General features: G+C 40.2%; 1 protein-coding gene across 2 annotated transcripts; it reads right to left on the bottom strand.

The window, feature by feature from the left end:
* Positions 1-1,496: 1,496 nt before the first annotated feature.
* Positions 1,497-23,426, bottom strand: LOC100559119 (tripartite motif-containing protein 29). Of its 2 annotated transcripts, XM_008104655.3 has the most exons (9): positions 22,194-23,426; positions 10,488-10,583; positions 9,964-10,197; positions 9,843-9,865; positions 8,299-8,435; positions 6,346-6,376; positions 3,206-3,237; positions 2,819-2,881; positions 1,497-1,625 (listed from the first exon to the last, which is right to left on the bottom strand). In XM_008104655.3, exons 1-8 carry the CDS (start codon positions 22,470-22,472, stop codon positions 2,829-2,831), a joined length of 885 nt encoding a protein of 294 aa, XP_008102862.1. In that variant the 5' UTR covers positions 22,473-23,426; the 3' UTR covers positions 1,497-1,625; positions 2,819-2,828. The 2 variants fall into 2 exon arrangements, with proteins under 2 accessions (XP_008102862.1, XP_062826523.1); XM_062970453.1 differs by lacking the exons at positions 1,497-1,625; positions 2,819-2,881; positions 3,206-3,237 and adding an exon at positions 3,250-4,054.
* Positions 23,427-23,533: the final 107 nt, after the last annotated feature.

Below are 23,533 nucleotides of genomic sequence, written 5' to 3'. Positions count from 1 at the left end.
GAGGAAATGGCTGAACTCATCTCACAACTCAAAAATGGCAAAGCCCCAGGAAATGATTTTATTCCAGCACAATTTATAAAATCCCAAAGATTATGCCCGTGTGGTGGCAGTGCCTGTTGCAGTGCCGTTATTACTCAGCCCAACAAAGTCAACTCATTCACCCAATCGTGACTCCATTGTCTGACCATGCCCTGCAAGGGAAGGTCAGATATCTGATGGAGAATAAGCACCATAAGGTGACCCTCATGGTGGCAAAGTTCCTTGCAGTGGCAGCAAGGCTGAGAAAGAGCCTAGTCTCTGATCAGGGTATTACCTGACTTTGTGTAGTTTGTGTTTGTTAAGCAATTTCCCCGGTTTGACTGTTCTGTAAACTCTTGTATATTATTCACTTAACAGCTGTGGGTCCATGGACTGTAATAAAGTTTTGTATGTATGTATGTATGTATGTATGTATAACCAAGATGCTTTAAAAAAACCCTCACATGTTACTTCCAGCCCAACAGGCACAAGGATTTTGGACACAAGGCTACTCATTCTGCCTAGCAGTCTCTTTGTAGTGGACTCTCTTAAAATGAGTGGAAAGCCAATACATAAAGAGTATAAGAAATCAATAATGCATATTTAAGTTACAGACAATTAAATGTCAGTCCAGCCAGTCTGTCTACTCTTTCAAATATCTTAATTCTATGCTACACATCAGCTCAAAACTTTATTTCCATCAGCAGAGGAGTTAATTATCCATGAGTTATGTCTGCAAAGCAATGGATTCCATCTGATTTCATTCAAGTGAACAATGAAAGCAAAAAATAATCATCCAGCAGCACTTTTTCAGTTTATGTTGTCAAACAAATTAACACAACTATATTTGATGCAAAATAACTGCTTACCGAGAGGGCGGTAAGACACAACAGCATTTAAGAATTGTAGAGCACATTAGCCCAGAGTTTAGAATCCTTTGAAAAAAATGTTTTGACAGCCTGACGAAAAGATTATGAATAGCTGTTTACATGCATTGTTCCATGTTTAAAAACTTCATTCTTAGTACATATTTCAAAATATCAGGGTAAGGGAAAGAAAACCTGATTGCAATTCTTAACATCCTGCCATCTCCAGATCAACACATAAGGAGAGCACTGCCAGTCATAGCAGGTGGCATATTTACTATGCCATTTTCACCTAAACGGGTACCCAACAGCAATCTGTGTGTATGTTTGTTCTTACACATTGTAAGTTTGTTTGTTCTTTGACACTGTATAATTGTAATAGGCATCTTTTACAATTCATTTCCAGCTGGATCTCTTTTGGAATAATATGCATTTTATAGGCAATTGTATTATTGGAAAGACTAGTTAAATGAATGTTGTTTAGCTATGGGGAACAGCCTGTTTGTTCCTCTTTAATATCAAGGCGGTGATAACAAACATGTGGTGCTTCCAATACACTTCTTAAAGCCTTTGTTTGAATGTCCTTCTGAAAAATGACAGCTTCAATAGAAATATTTTGAGAAGAGAGCATTTACTTAAGGCCGAGGTCTGATAAAATTTCTATTTAATATCTTCTGGTTTCTGGAGAGAAAGAGAGATATTCCAAGAGAGATCTTGTTTCCTATTTCTGATTTTCAGCACCTTTGGAGAGAAGGAAAAGGTTATCAAAAATTGAACACGCAAGAGTTTTAAACTCCTTCATGATTAGAACATAAAATAATCAAGCCCAGTTTTTATCCTTGTGGATCGACTGCAACAGTCTACTAATGGAGGGAAGAGCATGACAAAATTATGGTTAAGTGATAAGAAATTGAGTTCCTAGGAAGGGTCTTGGATTGGGGCAATTCAGGTGCTACAGGCAGTAGTTTACATATCAAGAGCTATAGGGGGTAAAATTTGCAACAATGAAAACTTGTATTTCTGCATCCACCATTCCTATCAGAGGTTGCCTTTAAGTTCTCCCTTATATATGTGCTGTCTCAGTTTCTGAGTAAAAGATATGAATATTCTATGAGAAAAACTTCAAGACTGTATCTAGTATATTGTTTAGAAACAAGTGGAAGGACTATACCCCCATATCCATATGTTCCTGAATTTAGTGTGGAAACAGAAAACCATTAAACAGCAAACCCCATTGAAATGAACAACTTCCGCTGGAAGTTACTGTAAAGCAGTGGTTCTCAACCTGGGTTCCCCAGATATTTTTGGCCTTCAACTCCCAGAAATCCTAACAGCTGGTAAATTGGCTGGGATTTCTGGGAGATGTAGGACAAAAACATCTGGGGACCCCAGGTTGAGAACCACTGCCGTAAAGTCTTACTGGAAGACCAAGAAAAAACATTTTCTCCAGGAATTTGCTAGATCCTTCATCATAGCTCTATACTAACTTTTGGCACAAGCATGCCAAGAGGTACTTATAGGATAGCCCGGAGGACCTAGAAAATGATGACATATTTTGTCAGATGTGAGCAGATTAAGCCATGGGCACTGGTTCCGTGGGTATAGAGTCCATTGTTTGAACTTGGGCAGATATTTGAAAGGCTCTGCATTGTAGTCAGTAGGCATCTTATTTCATTACATTCCAGTTGTGATTTGTGAGACTCATTTAAATAGATAGCAAACAGTCAACATTGTGCCTCAAATATTTGTGGCTCAAGAATAACAGCCTGGGTAATTAAGTGTAGTAACTAGGGTTTCTGAAATATTATTTTAAAAATGTTATTGTTTAGAATTGCATTTAACATAAAATGTGTCAAAATTTGAAATTCTTGGGGACCTGTGGTGACACACTGTTTAATTGTACTTAATTCATGGATTATTCCTTTTTGCTTTACCTGGGTTTACTCATGAACTATTCTCAGATGGTGGCGGTGATGGGAAGACTTCACAAATCACATCTAAGCGAAACAAAAAGAACAACTAGCAGAATGTGTTTGTCACTAGTAAAGAAAATACAGTCCTGCACAAAACTATTTTCACACAGCGACAGATCAAACCCATAAGCTATTTAACTCAAAAGAATGTACTGACAAATGAATATATGTATAAATTAATTCTAAGAGGCATGCTCAGACCATGATCTGTCTTGCTCACTGTAACAATAAACACTAAAAATAGAACTCTGCCCAAAATAATGGGCGCATGTTAAAACGGGATAATTTACTGAAAAGCAGTACATTTAAAATTAGCACATTTCAAATTAGTACATTTAAAATACCTACCTTCCAGAGAGAATTCTGCAGCTGGAATTACCCTGGATGTGGAAAGAAGCTAATGGGACTTAGTTCACAGTGAAGCGGCAGAGGAATACTCAAATACAGTATATAGAATATAGGGTAAGACAGAAGTATCATAGAGCATTCTACATTCAACAGGAGTTGAATGGTGTAGTTTTATACAATCCATTTAGAAGAAGGACCCATTTAACACAACAAAACTAACTTCTGCTGTGCCTTAATTTCCGCTGTGGGTTTCCTACACCAAGTTGCATGCCCTTTCTAAAGAGAGCATGTCACTTAATCCCACCCCCCACCCCTGCCCAAGAGGAGCAATTACAATAAAGTGCCAACACCTAATATACAACTGCCCAGACACAATAAAAAAACTTACCACCCCTTTTGCTTAACAATGTATCACTCATAGGACAATACTTTATGTTTAAACATGTCCTGAGATCAGTGGGGATTTCTCTCATTTAAGTAAGCAGGTAGAAGACTGGTTTGTTGATACTGTAATTGTTGTAGTTTGGCCAGGGGGCAATAATACTACTACTAGTAGAACTGCTAGCAGGAGGAAAAGGGCTAATAGTGAGCAGGTGTTGGATGAGGAACAGCAAGCAAAGCGGGTCCAGGAAATACTTATGGCTCTTTCTGAGGAAGAAACGTTTGAAGGGTTCTCTAGCGATGAGGAGTCAATGCTGGAAGAAGATGGGTTAACAGAGAGTAGAGAAACTAAAAGGACAACTCGGGAGCAAGAGTCAGATGAGGAAAGGGAAAGGAAGAAGATCCGGGATCTACTCACTGCTCCCACGGAAGATGAAACATTTGAGGGTTTTTCTGGGAATGATGAGTCTGGGAGTGAGATGGAAAGTGCTGCAGATTAGACTCAAGTAAACGTGTATGCAGAGCCAGTTTCTGGGGGTGTATCAGGGGACTGGCAAACTACTGATACACCAGGGACATGGGGAGATCTAAGTTTTGAACAAAGATGGAGGGACTGGAGGGATGATGGGCGAGGTTCACGTATGGGATCAAGATCAGCTGTGGATAATGATGACAGGGCGGAGGCCTCATCATTGTCGGATAACGATGCGTAAGTTAAAGTGGAGTTGGAAGTAAAGACTCTTTGCAGAAGGCAAGGTGTCGTTTTGGACATTGGGTTGTCGCTGCCTGTTCTCCTGTTGAGCTTGGGTCCTGGCTGTACAGCTTCTTGTTCCTGGATTTCGGTTTGGCTCCTGACGACGACATCGCTCGTTCCTGGCTTGGCGTTTCCTGGCTTCCCCTTGGTTCCTGAATTCGATTTGGCTCTTGACGACGGCAACACTTGTTCCTGGTTTGGCGTTTCCTGGGTTTTCCTTCGGCTCCTGAATTTGGCTTGGTTCCTGATGACGGCATCGCTACTTCCGGTTGGCTTCCTTTTGGTTCCTGAATTCGGCTTGGCTTTTGACGGCGGCATCGCTACTCCCGGTTGGCTTCCTTTTGGCTCCTGAATTTGGCTTGGCTTTTGATGGCATCGCTACTCCCGGTTGGCTTCCTTTTGGTTTCTGGATTCCGCTTGGCTTTTGGACAACGGCGTTGCCTGCTCTTGCTACGGGTGTGTGTTTGGCCCTCTCCTGGCTTTCTGTGCCGTAGTTGGGCGTGACAATAGTTTCAGTGAACACTTGGCTGGAGTTAAACCAGATTATCAGGCAGGATAATCCGGATTATTTTCTGTTCCCGCATTTTTGCCTTTCTTGAAGCAAAGACATTTACTTTTACCAGGAACACTGAAGTTAAGTGTTCCTAGATTCAGAATATCATTTAATAAACATTTGTTGTCCTTACTCCTTGTGTGTGGCCTTTTAAGAGGGGTCTGTGTCCTGACAGTAATGTTGAGTGATAGTAATATTATTACGTGATATCATTATCATTTCCCATTGCATGTATATGGTTTTCTAAAATATGTTCTAGATGTCTTACAAATAAAATACACAAAAATATTTTTAAAAGTACGGGCTGGGTATTCATCATCTGAAACATCTAAACCATGTGTACCTTATACATTTAGCCTGAAGATAATTTACAGATAGCATTTTTTTCATACAGTTGTGTATGAAGCAAAGTTTATGAACACTGAACCATTAGAAATAATAAGTGTGTCTGTCTCAGCTACCTGAAGGGAACAATTTGGGATGTTAGAGTATTTTAGAATTCTGAATAAGAATTATCAATTTCTACATAATACAAAGCTACACCTCTTAACAAGAACAAACAATAGCAGCCATCAATTGGTCTAAACACAAACTTTAATAATTGATTGATGAAGCACATCCAATGAAATACTTGATATGCTGTAACCTGGTATCAAACAGATGATAATGTTGGAGCCAGATAAGCCTTTTTGAACTCTCTTTTTAACATTTGTATAATGTGGACTTTTAGCTGTATTTGCTTTGGACTGGTTTGGGGATGTGGGAGGATGGGTGGGAATCATTTACTTCATTCCCAATCCACAGCAGCTGGACTGTCACCTGATCATCCATGTTATCATTACTAAATGGCTGCAGAGCTCTGTGAAAGATCCCGGCCATTGTAGGGGCTGACATCTGACATCACTAGACATACAATACCAGGAAGAAGGAGGGTGGATGGGGCGGGCACATGTGCCTCTTCTGAAGTCAGTACAAGGTACTGGTGATGGTCTAGAACTCTCTGGAGTTTTGTGGCCATCTGGCGACGGCAGTAACATTGGCCCAATCTGGGCCCTTTGCCCTGCACTGATGGGCAGAGGGAAAGGGATGGCCAGTGTGGGCTGATCCAAAACAGACTCAATCCTGCTATCCACACTGTCCCAAAGTCATGACACTTCTCCAGGGTTTCCATAGCTGATCCATAGGTGTTTCTGTTTTTCCTGATTGTTGGCAAATTCATCTTTAAGTAGAATATCTGTCCTATTCCTGGCCCTAACCTGAAATCAACAGCTCTGTGGCTATTTTTTTCAACATCATACTGGAGTAGAGAAAAGTATGAGGACTCAATCTCATTTACCTGCAATATTAATTCCTATATATTTCCACTCACAAGTTCTGAAACTCATTTGAATGGAAAATACCTTGCTAATTATGATGTTAACCATATAGGGAGAAATAAAAAAAAGAATTTACCTGCTCCACTGTGTTTGGTTAATGATTTTTCCTGCAAAACATAAGAAAATAGGATGAGATTGGGAATCAGTGCAAAACTCCTCTCATGGAGAATACTTCCTGAATATTTTTGACAGGGCAGATTTAGTATGAAGATATTCAGTAAGCAAAAGCCCACTGAATTCCCATAAGTGTGACATTTCTGAAATTATGTTCAGAACTGGGTAATGAGCCATGAGATGGAGAAGAGAGGAAGTGAAAAATTGCCCTGACTTGGATGCCTCCTTCATAGTTCAAGAGCTGTACAATCCCTCATCCATCTTCTTTCCAGTGTATTTCTCATATAGAAGTCACCCGCATACACCAATCTATTTTAAATACATAATTTTGAGTGTTTTTCAGAGTTGGCAAGCATTTGAAACAGTCAATTCAATTTCAGGGAGTGTGACATTAAAAAGAGGTTTGATTTCTTTGGAAACACAATTTTCTAGTTCTTCTCTAAACTTGCATATTTTCAGTTCATCTTATTAATCAATGAGGCCAGTTCCAGATAGTGGTAGGAGGGGCTTCGCAAAGAGGAGCTATTTAAGAGTTAAATAGCTCCTCCACCATTCCACAAACAAGATCTAGCAATATTTTACTAAAGCAGAATGTCCTTTCAAATCTGTTGGTGGCTGTATCCTTCCACTGCATGTGACAAAAATTTGGTTGTTTAGCAGCAGAATACTATTTTTTTTTAAAAAAAACACTTTTATTTAAAAACAAGGTATACAGCAACAATGTGGCCATTTAAAGGTTCTGGAAAGCTGTTGGGGAAATAATTATTTAAAACAAGGCAGAGATTTTCTGCCTTATTTTACAGCAAAACTAGATTTGGTTTTTAATCATTGTCATACTGTTGAATATGGGGCAAAAATTGTTAGGATCTTCTTGCAGCCCATGAGTTGTGTGCACACACCCTGCCCTTAAACAAAATGTACATACGCAATCCACTGTGAGTGATCACAAATCACCCAGCATGGGTAATCCTTTGCCAGAGGTTCTGCTCAGCTAGAGAGTCAATGTGGGTATACTGGTTAGACATTTTGGACTGGGACTTGGGTGATTCAGATTCTAGTTCATACTGAGTCATGGCACTGTCAGTAAAACATAGGGCCACCTTCTGTCAGCCTGACCTGTTTCACACAGTTGTTTTGAGGAATACATACATACAAGTAGTGTTCTGGAAGAAAACATATATAGTGCAAAGGATCTGTCCCACCAATTGCCTTATAGTTAAACCTCTTATTGGCCATCAGCACCTATGTTTTTAGAATAACTGCAAAGCACATTTTGTTTAGATAGTATTGCTTGTTTCTACACATAAGCAGACAAAGTAAGATTGTATTCCTATAATAAATGTAAAGGATGGAGCATATACACAAGACAATTCAAACTATATGTAGAAGTATGTTACAGCAAATGTGTGAACTGTGAGAATGTGAATAATATAGTATTTGTGCACATTTCATGTGCTATCTTTAAGTTTTGTAGTTGGACATTGAAGAGCCTAAGGACCGCATAACATTAGAGAATGTTAGTGTCCTAGGACATTTGCAGGATGCTGGAAGGACGGAGCCTGCCGGAGGTCATCAGACAATGTAGAGCTACTTCTGGTGGGGCTCTGTACTTCCGGGTGGGAAGCCGGGTGGTGGCACTTCTCCCTGTGGGAAGGGCAAAGGGGTGATGCGGGAAATGTAGGGCATGGGGCAATGGGTTCCCCGTTGCCCGCCAGATTCACCTGAAAATTGGACCTCAATATGATAAGGTCCTAAGTGTTTAAGTTATTGCTTTCAGTAAAGCTTGCATTGGCACAATATGGGTGCTGTTTTGATTAAACTCTGCCTTCATTACTAGGCAGAGCCCTGGAAGACGACATCTACAGTTTCAATGAGTACAATTTCCTCTTTGCATTGTTGAGGTAAGTTCACTTACCATGTACCACTTGCATCAGTGTGTCCAGGTTGGAGATGTAAACTGCTGTGTGGTTTCGAACAACTTGAATGTCAGATTGATCCAGATGCACTGTTAAGACTTCCACGCTGTCGTTGCTGAAATTTTCTTTCTTAACCCTGACATACAAAGAGGTCATCAATCAGTCAGTCAATCCTAATTGTATTTTGCCACTCCTAACATGCCGTTGTGTGAGCAGAAGTCCACTGGTATGATGTCTGAGGCAGTTCAGTGATAAAATACCTTCCGGCTGCCTGGTTGCCACCATGCATTTATGGCTTCTGCAATATTGTAGACCCAGCTTCACCTACATATTTCTTCCTCAAAGTTCTCCCTTGGCTATGAGGTGTGAGACACAAACTGACTTCAGTGATATATCAGGTGGATAAGGAAGAAAAGGCCACAGGAAGGACATGACCACATCTGCAGTTGTTATACATTAAAATAGTTTAAATCTTTTAAGTTGGCTCTGGTTCTCAAGTTGGCTTCCTAATTTAAAAGAGCAATATAATTGTGAAATAACAATCAGATCAATGACCTCCAGAGATAATAATAAGTAAGCAATCAGTCCAGAAAACATTAAACACAATGGCAGTTAAAAACCATCATCGCTAAGCACAAGAAAGCGATTGAAGTCACATTTTCAGAGTTTTCATAAAAGCCTACAGATGAAAATGAGACACAAAGCTTTCAAATGTTACAGGACTTTCTCCTTTGTATGCGTAATCTAACTGCTCACCCATCCCTATCATTCAGTTGGAAACCTCTGCCAGTTCCTGATGTTATCTATGAAAATTATGGTCAATGTAGAACTGATCCATTAAATGAAAAGAGGAAAACATCAGCTGTTCTATGGGTGAAATGATATCCATAAACCATGCTGTAGAAATGTGGTTAAATACATGCAGATACTGATTGCACAAGGCTCTATGGTGCCAGGGTTCTCATTATCTCATAAAATCACAGGGAATCATATTTTGAAGGGATGTTAGCAATCATCCAGAATGGAATCCATCTTCCTGCTCAAGGCAGACTCTAAATTGCAGAGCATGTTAGATATTTATATGTGGCATGCAGCTGAGTTCTCTTTTTTTAAGGAATTCTTTTGTTAGCCCCCAGTTGGGGATCAATTTAGAAAAATAAGCAGTTGGGGTGAGAAGATTCAACCCTCCTCCCCAGGTCCATAGGAATCCTTATCCTGATGGGGAAAGACAGTAGTCTTACTGTATTTGAAAATAAGAAGAGACACTCAGTGCCACATTTTGGCCTAGATTAATTTGCTAGCCCAAGCAAGTAGCCCACTGAATCAATTCTGGAATGTTGTGTCAAGACTTATGTATGGCTTATGGATACTATAGATCTCTTCCATCTGGGATTCATAATTGGATTTAGACCTGTTTAAGTTAATTTGGCTCTGAGAATGATTTCATTTAATAGGCCATTATTTTAAAAATCATTTATATATACAGAAAGGCGTCATTTATATTGACATGCAAATGCTGGCAAAGGTATAATGTAGAAGTTACCTCTCTTGAAGCAGCTGAAAACCCTACAATTAAGGGGAAGAAGAAGATATTGGCTTGAGTGCAAACAGAATAGGAGTCTAGTAAACAAGACTTTACTAACTGAAGTGAGGACAAAGTTTACCTGGAGGAATAGCTGAGCATCTGTTTGCTCTCTCAGCGCTTGTAGCTCTTGAAGGTTCTGGAGAGCTGCATCCTTCTTTTCTTCCATTTGCTTTTGTAGGACAACAATCTTAGCCAACTGCTTTTTCTCATTGGATTGGATATCACTGATGATCTGTTTCTCTTTTTGATCCACCTGAGTTTTGATCTCTTGGAAGACTTTTGACAGCTGGTCTGTCAATGTTTTTTTATTGCTCTAAAAAAAAAGGAAGAGGCCATCCATAGACTATGGAGTTGATGCCATATTTAAAATATTAAGTCAGATATTTAAACCAGTATTGGGTAAAGTGCACTCAGTTTGATCCACCTCAAACTATGGGGTGTTTTGCTTTGCCTCAGTGGATCTGGGAAATCACTGGTGAAAATTTCTTTTGCTCCATACTGAGAAGGAAAACTACTGGAATGGTAGCAGGTGATAAATACCAGAGATATACTGATTTTCCATTTTTCATTTCAGAAAGATGCTTATTATTTTAGGGAACAAACCTTTATTTGATCAGCACTTTTCTGGAGCTGCTGGAGAGCTTTGTTCATGGCAGCATTATTTTCCTGTATTGATTTCATAATCAGGGAGAGAATTGCCTATTTAAGAGGGAAAAATCAGTCAAAACAGAATAATATGGAAAATACAGTAAAACTGTAAATGGCAATATATTAATCAGCAATATATGTAATACCTCATTAGAAATACTCATAAAATAGTGTCCCTGTTCCATGTATAAATAATTCCACATTGGGGTAAAAGTTGCTTGTTTGCATTAAAGACGTTCAATACAGGAATAGTTATGCATATTTGATTGTGTTTCTTCAGAATTAAGTGTTTCTCTCTTCTTTCTTTCTCTTGGCAAGTATATTACTATCAAAGCTTAAGAATGGAACTCACCAGTCAGTCTCATCACTCTTTTATATAGTTATTCAAGTGAGACTTTGAAGATATTGTTATGATGAGTCTTCAAGTTGACTTTGACTTATGGTGATCCTATCCTATACTCTTCTTGCCAGTATTTAACCAGTGATTTTCCATCACTTTCCTTTTAAGTTGAGAAGGATGTGACCTGCCAGTCATGGACTTCATGACTGAGCAGATTTGAATCCTTGTCTCTCAGAGTCCTCAGCCAGTATTTAATCTGCCTCATGCTTTACCTCATTGGCTTATGCTTACCTTTAATGAAATATGTGTATGGATGGTCATTCTTAGTTGAGAGCTAATGTGGTGAATTGGTTTTAGTGTTGGACTAGAACTCTGTGAGACCAAGATTCAAATCCCTGCATGGGCATCAAAACCCATTGGGTAAATCTTATCTTTCAGTCTCAAATCGTCTTCTGAACAAGTCTGTCCAATGAAACTCTGTGATAGATTTGCCTTTGTTGTGTGATTTCAAGTCATTTCTGACTTATGGTGACCCTAATGTGATCTCATCATAAGGTTTTGGGGGGCTGTAAGTGTGTAACTCATCCAGGGTCACCTTAGGCTTTCCCATAATAGGGAACAAGGGAAGACACACATCATCAATTATTCTTTCTTATCTTCTGCTGACTTTTGCCTTTTTAGTTGAATTATTTTAATCTTTCTGCGGTATGTAATTCAAGACATGGTTGCATGTATAGTTAAGCAAGCATTAGCTTCCTACATTTTCTGTCCCCAGACAAGAAATATAAGAACTAAGCTAACTGGAAGTTTTATGAGGGGCCAAAGTCCCAGTGGACTAAGTGGGACAAAAGCAAGCTGAAAACCATTACAGAAATTAGTGTAATTCATTGCCATTAACTTTGGCACAGTTGTGCTCTAAGTAGAGGTTTAAAGAACACAGATCTATTGATAAGAAATCACCAGGACAGGGCTGTTTGTTGCAACAGATAGCAGAACACTCAGTACCTGAATTTACTGCAACTCTCACAGCAAATTGATAACAGTAGAACTTGGAAAAGTTACTTTTTTGATTTTCACTTCTGACTTCCAGTTATTAAATTTTGACAGTTTAGATGTCAATGTGACTTATCCACATTAACAACTGCCATTCTGCTCTGAGAAATTCTTACTGCCAGTCATTAAGATATGTGTGTGTGTCATAAAGCAAAAGTATCTGCAGAAAGCTCAGAGGAGGCTATGCAAGGTTACACTATTAACAAGCAATGGTCCAGATAATGCTAATTGGGTGTCATGGTTCAATTCAATAAGTGCTTCCAAGAATAGCCTGACTCTCCTGAGGGCAATGTGAATTCCAGTGCTATCCTTTATATATTTATTCAAGTGAGAAGTCTCACTAAGGCTACAATTACGACCATATTAACTTGGGAGTAAATGCCACTGAGGTTACTGGGACATCAGAGCGAGCAAGCATAGGATTTGCTCTGGATGGAAGTTTAACTGGACTTGTGACCTCTTTACACGGGCAGCCGGAATTGCCACGTGTCATGGCATGGGGTACGCGTCGCCCCATGTCTTGCATTGCCTGGCTTGCCAGGAAGCTGATCCCACAGGGGGAAGCATCGACTGCACGGCTTCCCCCAATTGCTTCCAGTGCAACATAGGAAGCCTCCCGTGTTGCCACAGCAGTGACATACACCAGCTCCGCTCTAGTTGACCCACAGAGCCCCACCAGAAGTTCCTCTGCATTGTGAGGACTGAACTGGTGTATGCTGTCAGTGTAAGCCCTCTCTGATGAAATCATTTATTATGCTTGTCTATTTGGTGGTCCTTTGATTACAACCTTATTATCTAGGAAGCTGCAGCATGCTACAGCTTGGCAAACTTACTTTTATGACTGACTGAGATTCTGGGTGTTGTAATCCAAAAAGGTAATTTTGTCAGGTTCTGCCTTAATTCGGGTTGGATTAGGACCACAAACAATTTTTCAAACTCTTCGAAGGATACGCTTCTGCATTGCATGGTGCTCTTTCCTCAACTACTTCTTCCCAAAGGAACACATTAGTAAATATGTTTAGGACTACAACCTTAAATGCTTTAAGGGAATAGTTTCGAATGTGCTGTTGGACTCCAGTGCAGTGATACCTTGACTTAAGAATTTAATTCATTCTGTGACTATGTTCTTAAGTCAAAACATTCTTATCTCAAAGAGAATTTTCCCACTGAAATGCATTGAAATGCTATTCATCCGTTCCAGCCCACCGAAAACCACCTCGATTTTTTGTTATGTTTTTAAAATAAGAAAATGTACTTTATAAATAACAAATATTGTATAAAATGTTCAGAGATAGGCAGTGCTTGGTTCCATCCAGCCACTGTAGCAAGGGAGCACATTTGAGTCAACAAAATGTGTGTTGGCTAGTGTAACAGCAAAACAAAATAGCATCATTTTCTTCATACTGTAATTCCAGCCTCCTTTCCTCTCTTGCTCTCTCTTTCCTTCTCTCTCTTCTTGAAGAAAAACACACAGTACCAGTAATAAAAAGCACACAAGTGAACTAATGCAAACTTCCTTAGTGGACAGAAGGCTCCCAAAGCAGAGAAGTGAATGCAGGCAAAAGCATTCAGGCTGAGGCACTGAGCCACAAAGTACAATGGCTGCTGCTGGAAGCTCTGTACTACTCACTGTTTAAGCTGTGGCTGTCAGACCCCTGGCAGCAGGGCACCAAGAACCATACACGGAGGCCAATCTCTATCTAATATCTTTATTAAGGAAATATATAAAAGTAATAAAAACAAGTGAAGAATATAGTTCAGAAGCAGACCTTTCAAATGAGGTCAAAAACAGTCCAAAAATGTATTGTCCAATAAATGATATTAGAGTTCAAAGTTTAAATCCAATACCGAAACACACACTATTGCCAAGCAATAGTGTGGGGAAATGCCAGAGTCTTAGGAGTCCAAGGAAACTTGACAACAAGGCTGGAAATAATCTTGGTTCTTTAACAAGGTCCGTGACTAGGAACAAGGCAAACAGTGAATCTTGGAACAAGGTCCGTGGTTAACAGCAAGGCAAGGCAGTACTTGAATTCTTGATCCGGGAAGCAAGGAACTGGGGTTACGAAGTCCACACACGATCTCACTCCTGAAGCAGCTCTGTTGACTCCGCAAAGATTCTCCCGCGTCAGGCACCTATATTGGGTCTCGTTTTCCCGCCAACAACCTCTTTCCTAGAGAACGGGAAGTGAAACCCAACTTTGTCCAGATGCAAGACTCCTTAGAATTTCCCAAGGGAAGCAGGTCTAATCAGCCTGTTGTTTGGCTACAATCCGTAAACTCCTGCGATTCTGTTCCCTGACTCCTCTGTCAGCACAATAGGATTCTCTCCTAGGGAACGGAGGCGAGGAATGCCCAAGGTCTGTTTTACTGAATTCTTGGGTACAAACATCAACATCCGGCAGGTGAAAAGACTCCGGCTCATGTTGAACCCTATGTTTTCGTCTTCATCTGCCTCGATGGCACTAGGAACAAGACTACAAGGCCCATGAGGCATCACAGTGGCTCTGTTGTATCAGGATGGAATCTCTGGATTGGACTCCTCTCAGAATGTTTAGGGGAAGCAATCACATGGAGTTGGAATTTCTGCCTTGCAGAAAGAGCCAGGGCTGCTCCAGCTAGGAATCCAGTCCAGGTTTTGTTTCTCTCTACCTTGCTCACTGTTGAACAGCTCTTATGGTCATGAAGTTCTTCCTAATGTTCAAGTGGAATCTCCTTTCCTGTAATTTGAACCTATTGCTCCAAGTCCTAGTCTCTAGGGCAACAGAAAACAAGCCTGCTCTCTCTTCCTTAGGGCATCCTTTCACATATGTATACATGGCTATCATGTCTCCTCTCAACCTTCTCTTCTGCAGGCTAAACATACCCAGGTCTTTAAGATGCTCCTCATAGGGCATGGTATCCAGACCTTTGATCATTTCAGTTGCCTTCCTCTGTACACCTTCCAGCTTGTCAATATCTCTTTTAAACTTTGGTGCCCAGAATTGGACACAGTATTCCAAGTGAGATCTAACCAAAGCAGAATAGAGAGGCATCATTACTTTCCTTGATTTAGACACTATACTCCTTTTGATGCAGCCCAACATCCCATTAGCTTTTTTTAGCTGCTTCATCACACTGGTGGCTCATGTTCAACTTGTTTTGCACTAAGACACCAAGATCTTTTATACTTGGATTGTTGTTAAGCAATCACCCTTTCTGTACCTGTGCATTTCAGTTTTTTTCTGCCTAAAGTCTCCTACATTTCTCCTTGTTGAAATTCATTTTGTTAGTTTTGGCTCAGCTCTCTAATCTGTTGAGGTTGTTTTGAATTCTGATCCTATCTGCTGTAGTATTAATTAGGGTTGAGCGAATTGTTCGTATGCCTGTTAAATTCGTATCAAATTCAGATCTAAAGCACTTTTGAAGTGGGTTCTGACGCACCTGCTCACTGCCTTCCTAATATTAAGAATTTGCATCAAAAGGCACCTTTTTTCATCTGTCTCGGATGTCTTTGGATGTAGCTGTGACCAAGCCCCACTGAGAGGTGAAGCCAAACATGTTGGCATGCCTCTCAGCCAATCAGGGCTGACAGAAGAGGGAGGGAGAGGCGGGGCCATCATTCTTGTAGCCTTTTTTTTTAAAAAAATGTTGTTTTTAAAAATCTTTGAAAATTCCCAACAAATCAGTGGATGGGTGAAACATTATGAAACTTGATAGGCAAAGAGTGGTAAATATTTTCTGAGATTGTGGCAAATTTCACCCCAATAGCTTTAAAAATGGAGGAGAATGGAGCCTCTGAATTTTCCCTTTATTTACTCGAAGTGAGAAGCCATATGCCTGGTTGAAACTACATTTCCCAAAAAGCATTGGGCTGAAGCAGATGTTTCCACATTAGTACTATGCCCGCTTTAAAACCATAATTCCCAGATGTCCCAGGCTCTCTCTCCTCTTAACATTCCCCACCCCTTTTGTCCTCACTTGACCATCTTGACCAAACTTTCATATGTGAATTCTTGGAAGGTATGAGAAGTTTCAAGAGGGAGAGGGAGAGGGAGGGAGAGGTTTGAAAGTTGGACTCCAATTGTGGCTTGATTCCCCACTCAGCCATAGAAACCCACTTGGGCAAGTGAAGTCACACACTCTCAGCCCCAGAAAAGCCAATGAAACAGGAAATAACACTTTCAAACAGGAACAGATTTCCTTATTCAGAGGCTGATGGCCATCTGTTAGGAGTGATTTGATGGTGTACTATGATTTCTGTTCCTGGGTAATAAATGTCATTTCCTAATTGGTTCTGTCATAGAAACATGGCTAAACTTTATTACACTGCCAAAACTTTGTCTTTGCGCAAGGGACATGGTGCTATGATAGCACATTATGGTTTGCTGGGTGACCACCAATTTCACTGAGTTTCAGCCACAAAAAGAAAGATTCTGAAGTAGAACAATGACTTTCAAAGTAAAGACAACCCAATGAAACAGAAAATAACACTTTCACACCAGGAACATATTTCTGCAATTATTAAAAAAATTGTTTGTTATATAAGCTAAGAAAATTCGCCAAAAATCAGAGGATAAGGGAAATGTTCTGAATTTTGGTGAGCTAGCAGTGTTATATGTGTTCTACATGTTGAGAGAAAAAAACAACAAAAAACCCATATAAATGTAAGGTATTAGAGCAAGAAAATAAGAACAAGAGCCAAAGCAAACCCCTGTATCCACTTCCAGCTCCTCTGCACTGCTTTGTAACATAACTTTACAACATTGGATATATTCGGCAAGTCATCGTATATTACCTAGAGTCTAAAAGCTCTTGTAAGCGATAGTCACAAAAGTTCTATATTACTTCTTAACAGATATTGTCTCACTTTATTCCAGTCGGTCCATTGTCTTGGTGAGATGCTCTGTGATACTTTTTGTGTTAATAGATCCATGTTTTTGATGTCAATTAGCTTCATCGTCCATGTTTCTAATGTGGGAGTTTCTTGTGTTTTCCATAATTTGGCAATACATATCCTGGCCACTGTTACATGTATGTAAAGAGTTTTTCTGTATTGAAGTCCACTTGAAAATCAACCATACCTAATAAAAAGTATTCTGGTTTTGTGTTAAGTTTGATTTGCAATATGGTCTCCATTTCTCTTTTAATTTCCTGCCAAAACTTTTTTTATTTTTCTACAACCCCACCACATATGCATGAAATCACCATTGTGTTTCTGGCATTTCCAACATTTCCCGTCTCCTTTACCTTTACTGAACTTTGCAAGTCTTTCCGGAGTAAGGTACCATCTGTAAAAGACCTTGAACCAGTTCTCCCTTAATTCTGTTGCATATATGAGCTTTTGATTCTTTTTCCATATCTTTTCCCATTCTGATAGCATGATCGTATGACCTATTTCTCTTGCCCATTTGGTCATAACCGTTTTTACCTGTTCTTCTTCTGTATCCCATGTCAACAATTGTTGGTATATTATTTTTATTGTTTTTATTTCTACTTTTAGTATTCTGTCCCAACATGTTTCCTTTAATTCAAAGCCTGTTCTAGTATCCTCTTGGAAGATTCCCCTTATTTGCCAATAATTTAGCCATGTCATTTTGGGATCCATTCTTTTTATCTCATCATATGATTTAAGGCTGACCTCTTGATTTTCCACTCTTAGTATTTGTCTATAGGTCAACCATGTTTCCCTAGGTATTTCTCTCATATGCGGAGGAACCAGCGCCCCCTACTTTAGAAGCGAGTATTGAACCATTTTTTTCATGGATCGTACATGCCTATTAATTATCTCTCCCAGTCTGGTGTCGTCTGCAAACTTGATAAGCACATCTGCTAAACCTTAATCTAAGTCATTAGTAAAAAGGTTGAACAGCACTGGGCTCAGGACAAAATCCTGCAGCACCTCACTAGTCACTTCTTTCCAGGATGAAGATTAACCACTGGTGAGCACCTTTTGGGTTTGTTCACTTAACCAATTACAAATACACCTAATAGTATTATTATCTAGCTCACAATTTACTAGTTTGTTTGCAAGAAGATCATGGGACACCTTGTCCAAGGCCTTATTAAAATTATGATATGCTCGATCCACAGCATTCCCTGCATCTAGCAAGCTTGTAACTCTTATCAAAAAAGGAGATAAGATTAATCTGACATGTCTTGTTTTTGAGAAATTCGTGTTGACTTTTAATAATCACAGCATTTTTTTCTAAGTTACAGGCCGTCTCCTTAACAATCTGCTCCAGAATCTTTCCTGGTATTGACATCAAACTGACTGGATGAGTAATTATTTTGATCCTCCTTTTTTCCCTTCTTGAAGATAGGGACAACATTTGCCCTCCTCCAATCTGCTGGGACTTCTCCTGATCTCCAAGAATTCTGAAAGATTATTGCCAATGGTACTGAAATGACTTCTGCTAGTTCTTTCAATATTCTTGGATGTAGTTCATCTGGCCTTGGAGACTTGACTTCATTTGTAGTCAGGTATTCCTGGACTACTTTGCCTATTTTGGGTTGCATTTTCCCTGTTACCTCATGTGCTCCATATTGCTCAGGTTGAATCCCAATCTCTTTTTGGGAGAAGACTGAGGCAAAGAAGGTATTGAGCAGGTCTGCTTTTTCTCTATCCCCTGTTAGCATTTCACTATCTTCTTCATGCAGAGGCCCTACCATTTCCCTTTTCTTCCTTTTTCTGCTGACATAAACAAAGAACCTCTTTTATTGTTTTCAATCTCTCTGGCAAGCTTGAGTTCATTTTGTGCTTTAGCCTACATGAATTGGTTATTTGTTTGATTTCTTCTTTGGTGATTTCTCCTTTTCCATTTCTTGCGCATGTCCCTTTTAAATCTTGAAGTTCTTTGGACATCAGTTCTGGTTTCTTTAGATTTTTCTTGTTTTTTCTTATTGGCACTGTTTGCATTTGTGTCTTTGTATCTCACTTTTAAGAAACTCTTGTTTATCAGCTCCTTTCTACTGCCCTTACAGTGTTAACCTTAATGGGTCTGGGTTTAAAAGGGGCTAATGCAACTCTGATTAGATCCAGATTCACCAAAGCCACTGCTGTAGGAGTGATTACCAGCGGTCCTTTCGTGCTTCCCTTGCTGCATTGCCCTCGATGAGTTTGGACTTAAGAAGGGCTCATACAAAGGTGGGGTTTCCATGTATATTGGCATTTGCAGACAAATGTTCAGTGCTTGCTCTCCCAGATGGGCAATCAAAGCTGGTTGCATGCCCATGTAGAGAAACAAGCTTTGCAGTCATGGAGGAGACAAGTAAAGGGAGAGAATGTTTTTTCCCTGCTTTTGCCATCCTGCCATTCACCCAGGCTGCTTCCGTTCATCCACAGACCTGCACACCATCAACCTTCTGTCTTGTGTTCATGTGTTTCTGTGTTGAAAGAATTTACAACATTCAAACTTCCCTCACTTACTCATGGTTGGAGAATGGGATAGGATGGGGGAGCCATCCAATTGTTGTGCAAGTGGGTGGTAATACTGACTGACAAGAAAACAAGAAAAGCTATTTGTTATATTTACATCCATGCCAGAAGGAAAAAAAATCCCATTACCACTGCAGTCATTTCACCTTAAGTAATTTCAAAGAGTGAACACATGAACATACCAGAAATGCATATACTAAGGTGACTTCAGGAAGGGAAAATTGTGTGGCTTTCAAAGCAAGTTTGAATTCAGATTAAAACAGGTGAGTGTCACAGACAGAACGCCAGCGAGTAAAACAAAACTCAGTTTATTGAGGTTACAGAACTAAAAACGCATGTAGGAAACAAAGAACAGGGCAAACACTTGACTTCAGTGTGATAAGTAACAAAAAACAGCTCAGTTTGAGCTTAAACGTTTCAAAGGGATAAACCGGGTTAAACAGAAGTATAATCCGGATTAAATCAAAAGTGCTTACTTCAGCCTGGCAAACAATGCAAACAAAAGAGGATCAACAGGAGTCAGAATGTAAACAACAGACTGGTAGCAGATTCCTCTCTGCTACTCAGAAACAGCAGGAGAATAAACCAGGCTTGTTTATTCCTTCCTGCAGCGAACGAAAAGCGTGGTCGTAGTCAGGATTCAGTTTAAGGTTCAGCGGCCAACGATATCCAGGTCCAGGCACAGCAGTCAGGGTAACGGCAGTCAGCAGGGTCCCAATACGGTCCAGAGGTCAATAGCCAAGCGTAGTCGTCTAGGAATCCAAAGGTCTCACCGATAGCCAGCAGAAGGGATAATCCGGAATCGAAGTCAGTCCAGCGTCAAGCCAGTGCGAGTAGATATTGCCCGTCAAAAAGACGACGGAGGTCCAAGGTATCCAGTAACGAATCACACCCGTCTTCAGGAAGTTCCCCAACAAAAGCCCAAGCGTCCGTCCAGATTACCTTGCCCAACGCAATTAGACATTGGTCCCAAACCCCAATTTATCCCAGTTCAAGCTCATCATCGCTGTCAGCTGCCATCCCAATTCCAGGTGCCCCAACATCATCATCCTCATCAGAGCTTAAGCACCTTTGACTACGCCCCACAGCATCCCCAGCTGTGGATCCCGCTCCATCCCTCCAGCCAGTCCATGGGTCTGATCCTGCAACCTGCCAATCACCTCCCATGCTTTCATTGCCTTTTTCCCCAACACCCAAATCCTCCCTCACATGAGTCCATTCCATGTCGTCCTCCTCCGAGCTGGCCATCTCTTCCTCCAAACCCTCAGAAAAACCCTCAAATGAGTCCTCATCTGTCGGGTCTGTAAACAAATCCCGGAGCCGTTTTCTTTCACGCTCCTCGAAAGAGTCTGACTCTCGAGGAGTCTTATGACCCCTTCTTCTATTACCGGAGCCCGAAGGCTCAACCATAACAGGTGAGTATGATGTTATTGAAGTGAAAATGGGTTGGAGTGCTGCACATGGAATTAGGATATAGCTCTCGTGTGGATTGTTTTCTGTGGAAAAATGTCTGCTTAATAACTGTATGAAGCTCCCTTTTTACTCCCTTGTATACAAATCTATCACTGGAAATGGAATACTGCTTGCTGGACAGCCTTTAAAAGCACAAGAGCTCAAACAGCAGTGGGCCAATCTGAGGAGCATGCAGTCTTGAAAATGACAAGTCTGTAATTCATGGTTAAGATTGTAAGACCTTGGAAGAGAAGAGCAAAATGGGCATAACTGAGGGTCTATGAGTGATTAGTACTGGCTGCATCCTGGGCAGTGTGGTTGAGGTTGATGAATGAAGTGCAACAGCAGTTGGTTTTGTAGGATAAACAGAGGTTGGCAAGGTTAATTTTTGAACACAGGTTTTGGAATCCTGCAGTTTGCATGAACAGAGTCCGAAAAGTCTCCAACACAGAACGTGTAGGAAATTTGTATGACTGTGTATATATGTGAGAGTAAATTATCTGCAAGTATTTTTCTTATATCGGTCCACTTGCTGATACCACTGTGTATCAGATAGTCTGTAAACCACCCAGAAAACTCCTTTGAGATACTACAGGAGAAACCACGAGGAGAAATGAGATGTCAAGAGGGCTTTGAAAATATAGGTTTGCAGTAACCAGAAGAAAGCATTACAATTTATAGGAATCATGCTATTCATTAAATTTATGTGTCCATTTGCTTCTTCAGTGTCCAAAAGCCAGAGCTGGGTGTCCATATGCCTTGGAGGAATATCAGGGTGAAGCTGCCTGTTACCCTGTATTCCATTTATCAAACTTTTTGAATTATATCCTGAGGAAATTTGATGTATTCTCCTTCACATTCCGTGGTTTTTTGTTCTCATATTCTGACCTGAGCTTTGTAAAGTGTGTGTGTGTGTATAGGCACAAACAAACACAAATATATATCTTATGGCATTTCCTGATATTACCTGCATTATACTCATAATTTCACTTATCATTGGAATGAAACAATTAAAATCTGTTTCACACCATGTTGAGGATAAATTAAACTCAGCAATTTCCAGAGGGAAAACTCAGTTTACCCATTGTTCCTCAATTAGTACTCAACTAGTATTATGTCATCTGTTTGGCCAAAAATGAACCATAACTTGTTTTGAAAGTGAAATTTGTAGAAATTCAAAGTTCTGTTTCCATTAGAACATACACCATGTTTTTTGACTCAGTGATCAGACATGTGGATTTGTAAACCATAATAAATAGATAGCTGAATAGAAAGAAAAACACAACACTTTAAATGGTAGCAGAGAGATTACATCTGCCCACACCCCATAATGTTGATTTAATTCGAGAGATCTCTTTAGAGTGTGCAATGCCTAGATGACCTAAGTAAAGTTCCTTACCTGCTGCTTTTCATAGTCATCCTTCTCATGAGAGCCTGTGGCACAAGGGAAGGCTGCATTGTCCTGGCAGAAGCCTTCCAACCACTCTGCATGTTCTGCCCTTGCTTTCGCCTCCTGGGCTTCAGCAGCTTTGAGAGCCACTAAGACATGACATTTTTGGGTGCCTTTAGAGTTGTGCTTGCTCAGGTGGGCCTGGCACAGGGATGCCTCACAGGTTAGGCACATCGTCACAGCTGAATTAGGCTTCTCTAGGCAGAAATCACAGGGAATCGTATCCATCTGTCTGCTAGCTTTTTTTTTTCCTTTTAGACTTCAAGTTCTGAGGAGAGTTCCTTTCTGACAAAGGAGCAAGAAACCTACAGGATTCACAGCTCTTTGTTGCCAGCTCCTCAGTGTGAACCTTGAACATGTGCGTGGGAGGTGCCAGCCTTGGACTGTATGCTGTATTCCATGTGCTCTGAGCATATTGCTCACAGGATTTGTAGCCACAGCTCAAGGGCACAGGATTGTTCGCTATATGTTTTGACCAGATAATGTTTCAGCAGAAGATTATACAAAATTATGTGGCACTCTCTGCCAGGAACCCAAAATTCACACTAGTGAATAAAAAAAATTACAATTATAGTTTTCCCCATTTCAATATTATTAGTCTTGTGGAAAACTTCGTCCATGGATACTTATTTTTCCTTCATACTATCATTCCTAAGAAAGAAGGGGGGTCTTCAAGGTTGTGTACACTTTCATGCTGCCACTATTCACCAGTTTATGTCAGACCCTCTGTCACACACCTCCTTAGCCCCAACATGGCATTTCCATCACCAGAATTGTGACTACAGAACAAACCTTCAATGTTAAATTGGGGGGGGGGGTGACTGAAGAGGGGCAAAACTTGACTGTGTGAAGAGGAACAACATGCTGCATGCTTCTGACTCACATAATGGATGTGTGTGTGTGTGAGAGAGAGAGAAGTGAGGCATATATGATGTGTTCAAATTAATTGTTACTGGAAGTCTATTGTCCCATTCAAAAGATTAATGAGAGGATGCATATCCACTACATGCATGCAACCTGACATTACGATTGTTCTGAAAGTTTTTTTTAAAGGATGAAGTTAATATAAACCTGCAATATATGCATACACATCAATGACCCACCAATTGTCATTATGATGCCAATCACCAGAAAATACCTGAATTTAAAAGAAGAACAATCCACAAAATTCTCATCTAAGTCTAGAAAAAAATGGTTGAAAACAATTGCTCAGAAGCAAACTCTTCCAAGTTTGAGGAAAGTTATAACATTTGCACATACAGTAACACACACAGAGTTGCAATCAAACA

The sequence above is a fragment of the Anolis carolinensis genome, chromosome 2 (assembly GCF_035594765.1).
Source record: "Anolis carolinensis isolate JA03-04 chromosome 2, rAnoCar3.1.pri, whole genome shotgun sequence".
Lineage (NCBI taxonomy): Eukaryota > Metazoa > Chordata > Lepidosauria > Squamata > Dactyloidae > Anolis > Anolis carolinensis.
This window is presented reverse-complemented; position numbering and strand designations above follow the sequence as displayed.